At 46.9% G+C, this 12,727-nt stretch overlaps 4 protein-coding genes across 4 annotated transcripts; 2 read left to right on the top strand and 2 right to left on the bottom strand.

Moving 5' to 3' along the window:
• Positions 1-946: 946 nt before the first annotated feature.
• B0J16DRAFT_292898 (uncharacterized protein) lies at positions 947-2,104 on the top strand (the record flags this gene model as incomplete). The annotated part of the gene is made up of 5 exons (XM_046124343.1): positions 947-1,105; positions 1,276-1,361; positions 1,415-1,718; positions 1,771-1,810; positions 1,872-2,104. Exons 1-5 carry the CDS (start codon positions 956-958, stop codon positions 2,099-2,101), a joined length of 810 nt encoding a protein of 269 aa, XP_045979348.1. The 5' UTR covers positions 947-955.
• Positions 2,105-5,714: 3,610 nt separating this feature from the next.
• B0J16DRAFT_349433 (uncharacterized protein) lies at positions 5,715-6,646 on the bottom strand (the record flags this gene model as incomplete). Its single annotated transcript, XM_046128906.1, has 2 exons — positions 5,715-6,270; positions 6,314-6,646. Coding segments are annotated over 2 exons (622 nt in total), but the record flags the coding sequence as incomplete, so codon positions are not given.
• A 1,350-nt stretch (positions 6,647-7,996) lies between these two features.
• B0J16DRAFT_388835 (uncharacterized protein) lies at positions 7,997-9,726 on the bottom strand (the record flags this gene model as incomplete). Its single annotated transcript, XM_046131777.1, has 3 exons — positions 7,997-8,090; positions 9,158-9,237; positions 9,283-9,726. 3 exons carry the CDS (start codon positions 9,724-9,726, stop codon positions 7,997-7,999), a joined length of 618 nt encoding a protein of 205 aa, XP_045979346.1.
• Positions 9,727-11,090: 1,364 nt separating this feature from the next.
• B0J16DRAFT_358294 (uncharacterized protein) lies at positions 11,091-12,454 on the top strand (the record flags this gene model as incomplete). Its single annotated transcript, XM_046129576.1, has 5 exons — positions 11,091-11,168; positions 11,204-11,577; positions 11,626-12,158; positions 12,220-12,243; positions 12,369-12,454. 5 exons carry the CDS (start codon positions 11,091-11,093, stop codon positions 12,452-12,454), a joined length of 1,095 nt encoding a protein of 364 aa, XP_045979345.1.
• Between the last annotated feature and the right edge of the window lie 273 nt (positions 12,455-12,727).

The following is a 12,727-nucleotide window of genomic DNA, read 5'->3' as shown; positions in this document are numbered from 1 at the left end:
GCCTTTTAAATATATTGGTCTTTTGCCTGGTAAGTAAACCACCAGACTCTCAAGCAATTGTTGTTTCCACTATAACCAGTAGCACTGTTACTGAGCAGTCAGTTCATAGGAAACCGGATCTTCGACTCACAACTTATCGCTCGGTACCTGGGTTTGCCAAGACCTTTATCCTTGCCAGTGTTGTATTCTCAACATCACTTCCACGCCGACATATCCGTATCTATTCCTCTTGGCGTCTATCGAAATAGCGCTACCTAGTACTATACCAAGATGCCAACATCACCCCTCGGAGAGAATGCAATTACGGCCGGCGACTTTAATCGATCATCGTGGATTGTCAAATGCCGGCGTGGCTACAATGAATTTGACGACATGCCCGTTGACATGTCTTTGACCAATCTTGGCAAGGCACGGGTAGAGATAAGTCAAGGTTTCTTGTCTTGATGCTGTATCATGTCCGTGTTCAGGAATGTGATCTCAAGAGATCTGGAATAGTCTATTGTTAGCGGCTAATGCATGCAAGATGAGGCAACATGTCGCAGTATACGAATATAGCCGTTAAGGTAGTATCTGTCCACCGTGGAGATTCCTTTACTAGCTAAGCGACAGCCCTGTAGGTGGAGCTGGGACCTCTATTTCAGTTTTAAGGTCTCCCACATCCCGATGAACAGGCCGGCTGAAACTTAAAAAGTGGATATCATTTTCATGAAAACGAGGAAAATACTGCCAAGACGACGCGCGGCAGACAGTAAATGTTGAATTGTTCAGCATTTGTAAAGAATTGCAAAAGATAGGGGCTGGGCACCGGCGGTTCTATGCCGTTGACCCTACTATTCTGGCTCCTACCTAGTTCTTTTTCCGCCGACTTATATAGATTGACTAGTCGGCAGAAAATGTACCAGATCTCATCATAATCATTTTTGTTAACCAATCAAGATTGACCGATCTTCTAAAGATGTTGTTTACGTTCTTTGCATCACTGGCTCTGGTACTACCAGCAGCTGCTGTGCCTACCACCAACAGGACATGCACTCCCGACAAGATCAGGACGCGCCCCGAATGGACAAACATGGCGACTGAGGACAAGCACGCCTACCTCAAGGCTGTCAAATGTCTTATGGACTCGCCTGCTCAGACCGGTATCAATGGTACAGTCACTCGATTTGACGATATGAACGCGATGCATCAGGTCCAGGCGAAGGATATCCATATTGTGGTAAGTATTTCTGGCTTCGGTGCTGAATTCTCCATTGACCAGGTTTCTCATCAACATAGGCCCAGTTCCTGCCATTCCACCGCCTCTACATGCATATCTACGAGGAGCTCTTGCGAGACGAGTGTGGCTATCATGGACCGACACCGTGAGTCCTACCACTGCAACCATGACCTCCTGCTTCTCTTACTGACAACACAGTTGGTGGGACGAAACCCGTGACGCAGGCAACTTCATGGCCTCGCCTCTCCTTGATCCCGACACAGGATTTGGTGGAAACGGCACTGGCCCCGATGGTTGTGTTACTGATGGTCCTTTCGCGAACACGACTCTTCACATCGGTCCCGGTCAAACTTTGACGGAGCATTGCTTGTCCCGCAACGTCAACGAGTTCAACAGCACCCTCGGCAACGAAACCTATGTTCAGGAATGTCATCAAACCACCAACTTCAAAGACTTCTGGGAGACTGGTGGTATGACAACCCATGGTGCTGGTCACAGCGGAGTAAGTGCACCGAGATGAGATACGTGAAACATTTGACTGACGGGTCATCTAGATCGGTGGAGTTATGGAGGATATCGATGCAAGCCCCGGTGGTAAGTTTAAAACTCCGACCCCTGTTGCCCTACTGCGTCGATCAGGAGCTGACTACTTCAGACCCGCTCTTCTATATCCACCACGCTTTTGTGGATCGTCTCTGGTGGAAGTGGCAATCTGAAGACCCCGCCAATCGTCTCTACCAACTGGGCGGCCCTGTCAAGCAGGGAGGAAGTGAAGAGACCACTCTAGACCACGTCTTGACCACCTACGGCATTCGCCCGAACGTTACTGTCAGGGATGTCATGGACATCCAAGGCGGATTCCTCTGCTACGACTATGACTACTGAGAGTACGAATAGGGGTTGGAAGGTTCCAGCGTAATGTTGTGCTGGTGTTGGCTTCACTCTTTGATAGCCAGTGTAATGCGTTCAATTCGGAGAGATACTACTTATATGGTACCCGAGGCATAGAGGGGTTTTTTGCTGCCTCGAGGTTTTCCCCACTAAATAAACTAGATTTCAGATTTCGTACAGATAGGTGACCTGGATTTAATTCTTCATACAACTTAGTTTTGTCAAAAGGGCACTCCAGCGAACCACATAAGTCCCTATCGTTGTGAGAATTTTGACCGCTCTTTTGCTCCATCACATAGCCACAGTGCCTTTTGACCATAACATACTCAAAAAGGATGCTCGCAAAAGGGTGCTCCAAAACACAACAGAGTTGACAGTACGTAAGAGTCTCAGTAGTGAGGCGTCGGATGAGGAAGTTGAATTGAGAGAAGCCCAAATCAAACCGACGACGGTATCACCACCAGGCTAAACTGATAAACCTGATGTAGGACAGTGTAGATGGAGTCGAGGGGACACACCACATTCCTAACACGGTATTTCGTTCGTGGACAGTGTGGTCGGTATGTTCTTGGTGCATTCTTTTGGACTATTAGGCGGGCATCAGCCACGTTTTCGACTTAGGGTCGTTTCATATGCCTTCATTTTAACCCAGAGCTACGTTGTCTCGATCGTATCTTGGGCGTTGTGGGGGAAATAGAGACAAGCAGCGTAAGTGTTACTTCGTCTTGCGTCATGAACGGCTGCTACGTAAAAAGGGAGGCTATTCGCACTACATTTCTTCTCTCATACTTGCGGCAGATTTTAGCATTAATTCACATTAACTGGTACCAAATCTACATAGGTCCCGAAAGTATCACAGCTTATACATACGACCACAGGTAGTGGAAAATACGGGATCCCGTCCGCTCTCCCATAGTCAAGCCACTAACCGGCGGATCAGTAGTTGGGTCGGTGACGACCAGCGAATCCCTGCTGTTGTATGTTTTGGTTCTAACCTCTTCTTTTTGGTGGCCTTCTTATCTGTTGGAAGAACTTGCACGTATGATCGACCAAGGTCCCGGCAGGGTATGCTGTTTTGACACTTTTGCAGATCCATCTGTTAAGATCGCAATCCTGATCGCGTAGTGGACCAGTAAAATGCGACACCCACTGCTGTAGCGAATATGCCTGTCGCCCGACATGTCAGCATTTCAGAAAGGCCGAAATCAATTCTGACAATTCTGGATCAGTTGTTGCTAATTCTCTTGGCTAGTCGATCATATTTTCTGGACGTTGCATTTTCTTTTCCAAGCGAGTCAGCTCCACCGAAGATGCACTGACGCGGACTGCGTACCACGACCGGTGGGTGTCAGAAGAAGTGGTCCTCCAAGACTTAGGCTACATAATTAATGTAGTCTAAATGCTAGCCTAAGCTGGCATAAGATAATTAAATTATGGCGTCTCTTATGCTCTCGGGGGCCAATTCTTATGACACCCTGAGGCTTGAGTAAAGAGACAAGGGTTTCACACACAATATTCAGACAGCCATCTAGTCAAAAGGACCGATCAGCTGTCAGAGACCCGCCAGGAGGGAATTGCTGAAAGACGGATAGCTCAGATTATCACGACCATGATCTTCAGTGGTGACGCGGCTCGGCGATGTCCAGCCGCCTTGGCGCTTGGTCCGCGCTGAAGAAAAGACTACCCTACTCTATGCTACCTACAATCGAGATAAGCAAAGAGAATCAATGGGAGGAGATGTTCTTATCTTAGTCTCGTCGTGTAGAGCCAGCGTTAATGTGTTGATTTGAACTGTACAGCTTAATACCTAACCTTCAAAAACTCGAATAGAGCTAGCGTAGATTCGCAGGTCAGGCGGGAGTTTCTTGGCTAAAACGTTAACCCACATATTGAGCGTTACTACTTCCCATATCCCCTCCAACAAATTCAAAAGCATCATTGTATTTAAAATGTTGGCAAAGCCCGATACAACGCAAAGCCATCAGGCAAGCTTTACCGGTGTTTGGGCTTTCCGCAGAGAATCATGGAACGCAGAACATTCATTAACCTGCATGGAAATACCGACCTGTAGTATGAGGTCTTGCTATACGCTCACTGCGAATTGCTCCATGTCCAGAAAGTAAACGTGGTGGGTTTATACAAGGATCTTGCTAGACAGCGGTGAGTGGTAAATTTTCTGAATCCTGCGTATACCATAGCTTACGGTGGGGTTCGTGTCGATACTAAGCGGAGCATGAACATCTAGGTCGTAGAATACAATGATGATAGACATAGAGAGCGTAACGCCAAGGTTCCATTAATAAAGATCAATATCTACGCTGAAGCTGATGAACGACCGTAAAGCCAGCAGCCACACCTACTACTACTACCTAGACTGGCGGCGTCCAACGGAAGCAATCTCGATTGTCTATTTTACAGCTATTGTAAAAAGTGTTAGTCTATTAAGTACCCATTGCGGGCATCTTGTCACCAGATGTGTCACCATCAGACCCCGAGTAGTAACAGCTACTGCAAACATTCCTGAATTACCAGAGCCATCAATTAATTGAAATCCATTACAAGCTACAGTAAAGCATCTGGGGAGATACGTCCCAGGTTGGAAGATGTAGCGAGAATCCCATTTCCCTCCATATGGGATGCGTGATCATGGACTATAGTCCATGTACATCAACAATTCGATCTTATGAAAAACCAAACCCATCTAAGCCCGAGTAACTGGACAGTGCGGTTCAACCTGTATAATTTGGACATTGACGTTTAAGAAACTTGAGTAGAACGACAGGTGAATAGATATTGATGCACCGATTTGCTGGCAATATTAAATACCTGGTAAGCGCTTTTCTACTAAGGATTCTTCCCATTAGAAAAAGTGTTTCTTCTTTACTTATCCTGTATTACTCTAATAGAAGCTGGGAATTGATAGCGCCTCATTCTGACAATTCAAAAATAATGCAACGTGTAACTTGACCGATGAAGACCAAAGTTGGATGTCCTAACGACCTTGAGACCTGGTGCGCCGCTTGTGAGGGATGTTGGGGTAAGTACTTTGGTTTCTGGGCTTCCGGATGGGCGGTATAGTTTGGAAATGGAGCCTAGGGGTATGTGGTGGTGTCTTGGCGACTTTGAAGAGTTTAAGAGAAGATGCGAGGATGGTTGTGTACCTCAAGATGTTTTTCAGACGATGATTCCGCCTTTGATGCTGGAGTGTGACGATGTTGTGGAGGTCCGGATTGAGAATGGAACGTTCATGATGCAGAGCGTTGGGTGATATCAAGACAATGAATGGTAGTTTGCAATGCGACAATACGTTGACATAGATTATTGCTCAAGGTTGTAGTAATGACACCCAAACGAAGCTCTTCTTCTGCGTGTTTCGGGATTTGCAGTGCTCCAATCACATCCAACAGGGGCGTTGTCCGGATTGTCCAGCGGGGCGAGTAAGACTACGAGGGGCAGTAACAAAGGTACTGACTTTGTCACTTTAGAGTGGGCGGCATAGAAGTATCTTGGATACCGTCGCACATTCATGGCATGTTTCGCTAGCGCCCAGCCAAATGAAGGGATCTCTCTTCGCCCGATCACTTGAAATTCTGGTGTCGTTATATCAGGACCCCAACGTCAGGGTGTCAGAAGCATTGGCTTATTGAATCATAAGAGATGGAATGATCTAGCCATTTTATCAGAGTTTAGGTAACTTTATTTTGACAGCCTCAGCCACCAACGATAATTCCTCTGGTATCGACCTGCCACAGCCCTGGATATAGCTGGGACTAACTTCTCACTCATCAAATGGCGCATCCCAAAGACACACCTTCTTAACCCGGAGCGGCCCGTTGCTAGTCTCTTCTAACTAAACCTTGTTTGCTTACACCCCTCAACTCAGCTCATCCAGATACTTAAGCCTCTCATTATATGCCCCAAGTAACTTCCTACAACCAAACTTGGCCAGCTTGAAACTAGAAGGGATCTTGCCGGCTTCATCCCCCATATAGGATGCAAGGACATGTACATTCCTTTCAATTTGGTCAAGCGCATTGTTGACGTTCTGGGAAACCATGCCAAGGCAATCCAGCCGCTGAAGTACGTGGGTTATCGTCGCGTGGCTCATCTTGCTCTGCACAGGCTTTCTTTTGGAAGCTGGGGCTGTGTGGTACAATTTCAAGCTGAACGGTTAGCACGAGTTGTGATGGATCATCATGGACTTACACCGCAAGCAGAAACAGTTTCATACAGGTCATCTGCACGCGTGGCAGACTGGGATCATCATCGATTCTGACACGTTTTGCAGGAGGCGAGAGGGTGCAAGGTTGCTCAATCGGGTAAAGCTCCGATAGCTTCCGCTTGCTGGGTATACAGGTATCGGCAAGAGGAAGCGGCGAGTAAGAGGAATCCAACGAGTAGAAACTACCAGACTTCATTGTAGAAGTGACGGAGTCGACTGGAGAGAGTGGCTGAGAAAACACGTCAGGATTGGCAAAACAGTCCTTACGCTCAAGATAGGGCAATGCAGGTGAAACGTCAGACATGATAAAATCCATCGTATAGATTGATGTGTCGGATTCATCTCTACGGAATATTGAAGGCGTACTTATAATTCATCTTGACCAAGATTCAAGGCTTTCGTGTGACGGGAGGTTGCAGCAACATGACCATCCCTTGCGAACGGCGAACAAGCCCTGTTCATCAAGTTTGATTGATCGTGCAGTAGTAGGTGGCCTCGTGCAGGCCGCAGTTTGCAGCGCGAAAAAGAAATTAGATTGATGAAATGGGACATGATTGCATTTGACTCTACTGTCCTGGTCTAGCTCGATGGAATTGTATTCTATTCGAGAGGTTGATGGGTAATGCTCTGCTGTTCTGAATGCCTTGAAGGGTGCAAAAAGTAGCATTGAGCACTGCAATGCCGTAGCGTTGAGAGCCTCTCCAGTGTGTTCACGCCGATTACAGGGCCGTTAGCTCTGTATCACGTACCCTGGCAGGGCTTCATTGGTGTGCCACACGCGAAGAAGATTGAACTGGGTATTCATTTGGGCAATAGTCTAGGCTCTTTGGACTGTACAGTAGCAAGTGCCACATACCAGCCGGAGAGGCAAGAAAAGACCCGAACTCAAGACGGATTAGTTGATGATTGCGAAAGGAACGGGCGCGAGGTATGAACCGAGACATGATCCAGACGATCTGCAAACTCAATGGTCCGCTTTTATCTAGATGCATAAACAGTTGATGTGCAGGCTGTTGCAATTGCCCGTTGTAGGGCACCTGAAGTGGGGAAGTCAGGATCAATCGGTCTGTTCCACAAATGGGAATACGAGATGTGGCTTGATTTTGAGGCCTTCTGCACTACGTCGCTTAGACAAGGGCGTTTCTTGGCCTCAGCGGTTATTGCAGAACATAGATTTCAAGTCGTGAACACTCTGCTCGATGACGCACTACCGTCTGTCTAACAGCTTTCTTTCCATGGCATGTGGACAGGGTGTTTGTTTTGGTCAATTGAGTAACTCGAGGAGCAGAAATATGGGTAACACAATAATTGTGCTCTAAGCCTAAAGGTGCCAAAGTAAAGGAGCTGAATGCTCTTCTGTGCTCCCACAAGGTGACCGAACTGTTCCGTCTCTGATGCTCTCGACCACCAGTTACCCTGATAACCGACCGCATGTTGATAGGAGAAAAATAATGCTCCGATCCGTTTCGGCTCATGTCCAGCCCAAGGCCACCTCCAACCAGCAAGACATACATCAAGCCACATGTACCCAAAAGCCAGTTCATGTATGCTAAAGGACACCTCTGTCGAGGAGGCTGAAAGGTGGAAAGAGAAACGTATTTTGAGTCGGTTTGGAGGTGGCAGTATCCGTACAGGCTGGAACGTTGTGAGTGGGGTAGGCTAACAGATTATGTGGCTGGAACTGAGACATCAGGCTCGGGGTGTCGAGAGACCGATGCAGCTTTGAGACATGCGCGGACAAATCTCTCCGTGAGCTGATTTCTAGTGGACAATTAGTCAACTCTCTAGAAGCTCGGATTCAACACCATCAATCAGCATTGAGAGGCGATCGAGGGGTACAGCCATTGGCCTTCGGGAACTCAGACTTGGTCTATCAAACATTGCTATCACAGCGATTCCCTTCAGATTGAGATGCGACGAACCTGCAAGTTGTCATTTCGGATACTGGAAACAATGCTCGGGTTGAGTGCACGGAATGGTTCTCGGTTATCACGTTTGAACTACTTACTAGTTAGCGTTGGCTGCGTCAACGCTCTCGTAACTCCCTTGTAGAAAGATTTCACCTCGGGGTCTTTTTGAGTACCCTCACTCTGTTCTCTTCCGTGCCTCCACGGCTCTTATCCTTACGAGGACACGATTACAATGGCAGTGGCAGTAGCTACTTTCCAGCGGCAAATTAGTTATGGGGCTAGCGGAATCACATTTCCTATACCCGAGCTTCAACGCCAACACCAAAGACCCTTCTTCAAACGCATCGCGTCAGCTCACAAAACTTCGCATCATCTGTCAAATCTGTCGGCCGCATCCAATCACTAGTCAAAGATGGGTAGTACTTTTTGTTTCTGCTCGAGACGCGACTTAATTTGTTGTGCAGACTTTCGCTTCTACTCTGCAATACGTGATGTAGAACATTCCATCTCTTCGCTGTCATTCGTGTCCCTTGTAGGTGTTTAATCTTTCATGTTCTTGCATATTTTTGCTTTCGCTGTACGCTTTAACAAAATAATAAGACAAAACAACAGAACAAAAGAAAGCAATCAGACAGATTAACAAGACTTAACAAAACTTAACGACATTTGATAAGACTTAATAAAACCTAATGAGACTTGATGAGCGAGAAATGAGGAAGTGCGAAAGGGAAAGGATACAAATGGAAAGTTCTGCTTGTCGATGACGATAATCGTGGCATCTGAAGATACAACACAACCATGGACAATGATATCTAAATACCCTACGCAGACCACTTCACCCTTTCCTCCACTTCCAATTATCATGCGCTGTAAGACTTCTACGAAATTCTAGATCCTCCATCTCTTCCAGGTACGTACCCTTTCTTTCCTGGCTGCACAAAGACCCTCTTTGGCCCTTTGTCTTGGAGTCTCTTCACTGTCCATTGATTGTTGTTCTGCTAATCAAAGTCAGCGTTCATTCCCCGAACTCGCATACAACATACCTTGGGGTTTAACTTCTGTTGTCCATTCTTAGAGGCGGTGGGTTCACCCAATGTAGTCTTGAACCAAATCCCGAGTGCCTCAATGGATGCAAAGTGGTACTTGCTGTCAAAAGCCCATTCCCCGCGAATCTTATTGACCATCTTGGACTGGACAACTTTTCGCCAAATGTATTTGATGCTGCTCTTGAGAGCGGGAATGATAAGGCAGGCGATCGGTTTGAAGTCAAGGTTGCAAACCCCAACAAGTAGTCCCATGATGAATTTGTCGTTGGTAATGACGTTAGCTGGGTTGTTATCACGCAGCTGTTGAAGGAGGTGGTAGATGATGAAGCCGTGAATGTGAGCGCAGAAGTGAAGTCTTGGGCAGATGCCAGATTTCTTGCGAGCGAGGTAGATGTCGACGGGGACGTTACAGATTAACGTGGCTGAGTTGGTTTCGCACATGGTTGATGTGGTGTTGATATTACGGTACTAATGATGATACTCTTACTCAAGGTGATGATGCCTTTTTGTGGTTGTAACGAAGTATAGCTGCAAAAGATGGATTTCGACAACGGGGTCCGTTACTATATACACTAGTTCATTGCACTCAACCGCCCCATCAATGCTTAGAAAGACAGGTTCTGTCATGCATGAGCTGTCAAAAGGTTAGCAGGGCTGAATATGACATTCCTACTGACACAAGTGTGGCTGACTGAAAGTCTTTGTCTACCTGCCCCTGTCGGTTCGACCCAAAATTAGTCAACGTCTGGTCTTTTTACATCGCGTTGGTGCCAAGCTTATTGCGAAGCGCAACAACAGCCACAGTAAAGAACGAACAATGCCCTCCATCTCATTCTTTCACACTCTGCCTCTGCCTGTCTTCCATACCGGGCTCAGCGTTTCTATCAGATAGTATCCATTGATAGCCTCATTTTGACAAGGAATGACTAGTCAGGAAATGACGGGTTTCAGTTCTTTGTTGAGGCGCGTTGGTTGTCATGTCTCCATATCACCTGTCAGGGTCTTTCAACCACAAGCATGGAATCGCATGAAATCAGCAGCGGTAGTTCTGAAACAGGATCCTTTGCGCCTATATTGGACTGCGTGGTCGCTTCAGACGGGTCCTTTGAGGTTCCTTCTCCCGGTTCGATGTCTCCAACGTGGACAATCCCTTTTCCTCTTTCTATGTCATCACCGCCATCTCCTCCTCCGCCACCTCCTATCGACCATCTTGGACCTGCACCTTTATTAGCGACAAGTTCATATATGTGGTTGTTTAATTGTGTTGGTTTGAACTGTATGACTTGATAACTGACCTTCAAAAAACTCAAATAGATCGACTGTCCTGAGTTGCCTGCCGTCTTTGAATCTGAACACGCCATTCCCGCGTCAAATCTCATAGTGATTTCCCTTCTGGTCCGAATGATACCAGTTCTTCTGATTCAAGCCGTTGCATTTTTCCTGCATCCCAGGAATCCTCGTATCCATCTTCGGGGGGCAGGATAGTACACATAACAGTGTTTCTCCTCATGGTGTTTTTCTTTTCTTTTTGACACATCTGATGATAATATGCCCGCAATGTGTACTTTTGCAATCGGCTTGTGTTACATTTCGTATGATCCTCAACCTACCCGTCCCAGTATAAGCAGAGCGGAGTCATGTACCTACATTGTCCTGCAGATCAAGTGCTATGCTTACCCTTGGCAGTCCATTGCATTTGGGGGCGAGAGGCCGTGCCTCGTCGAAGATCTGCATAAGCGAAAGGTGGGGGAAGTATTCTCTGCGATTCAAAAGCGCCGCATCCCCCGCTTCAACACAACCTCGTTATGCTTGATACTCATCGAAAATGGCTGAACAGTCATTTAATCCACAGCTTCAGTCTTCATTTCTCCAGCGCCTCCCTCGTGAGCTACGCGATAAGACCTATCTCGAGCTATAGCGTTCTTGCGGCCTTCGCCAACACATCATTTGGCACCATGACAAGGATGACGTAACGAAATCTCACTTCTGCCGATGGCAATGTACGAGGCCGTTCGAAGTAGAAGATGGCCTTCAAGAGGCTATCAATAACACCAGGTTTGAGCTTGGTGCTCCGTTGGGCGGGAGTTTCAGCAATAAGACCCAAGCTCTACAGCTATTCTCTACTTGGAAGAATCATTATTCTTGCGGAGAACGCATCGGAGAGGTATATGGTGATCATGCAGGCCCAGGCGTCACCATGTGCTCTTCTCTTACAACTTGCTGGAGTCCAGCTTCAGAAGGGTCAGCGACATGGAGCCCTTATCTAGCTATGCTCTTAACATGCAGCATCCTGTGAGACCACCAACCGAAACTACAGACTTGTCGCTTATTCATTTACAGGTCTTCAGAATGCACCCAGTCCATCTATGAATCGACGACCTTTATCTTCACAGACATCGCTGCTCTGAACATGTTTGTAGGCTTCTGCAAAATCCCCGATCGCTGGATCGAAGATTGTGTACAGGCCATTCCACCACCCGCGTTTCGCACGTATGGCAGACATGTTGAGCTATCGTTAGAACCAACATTTCCCATTCTGTTACCCTGCTCGTCTCCAATTCTCTCCCCGCTATCGGAAGAGCGACATAGTTCCTCAGACTTTCACGCATTACGACTGGATCTTTTACAGAATCTCACAACCCTCAATATCTGGATAGCCGCTCGGTCAACTGTATTGATACTTGACGAGAACGCTGATAACATCGACCAAAGCCCATATAACATCACGCAATCAGAAATTGAGTCCATCAAAGAGGCGTTGGCCCCCCTGGACCAGGTCAAGAATATCACTCTAAGCATGCCTCTTGCTTCAGTTTCCGATCCGGAAGACGGCTATATAGTTGATACCGCGCATCTAAGAATATGGCGCCGGGGTTCAGGCGATCGGTTTCATCCAGCTCTATTACCAGTCTTTGATGTGGACCGCTTCAGCAGCAATGTCCATTCGACCGAAGACAGGTATGTTGGAGCTCTTTTTGTATACTGACATTGACACTGACAATGGTCTAGAACGGTAAAGGTGGCGTATAACCCAGGTTCGGTGACTCATGTTCGTTATCATACTGGGCTCGATGTCGGTACAGTTTCGTCAGATCGTGGGCTTGTATCTCGATTGATGGAATCAATTTGGTCTAAAGGAAAATGGCTGAAGAGGAGCCGAAAGCACTAGAGATACCAGGTTAACGGAATAACCGTAGGGCAGTCTACCTATATCCAGACTGCACTGCCAATGTAGTCGCCTCATATAGAAAACCTCTTACTTCCATCTCTACCCAATATATCTACAAATATTACTTCTTCATCCCCCAGCCTTATCATCAGCGATCTTTCTACTCAGCTTCAAATCAAAGATTAGTGCTAGGATTTTCATGGCGTCTGAGTTATCCTTGTTCCTCCGTTCGACATTATTCATCTAGCCGTAGGCTCGCGGATCTATTGATGG

Source organism: Fusarium flagelliforme (assembly GCF_020744385.1).
Source record: "Fusarium flagelliforme strain FIESC 12 MPI-CAGE-AA-0113 chromosome Unknown B0J16scaffold_7, whole genome shotgun sequence".
NCBI classification, from domain to species: domain Eukaryota; kingdom Fungi; phylum Ascomycota; class Sordariomycetes; order Hypocreales; family Nectriaceae; genus Fusarium; species Fusarium flagelliforme.
This window is presented reverse-complemented; position numbering and strand designations above follow the sequence as displayed.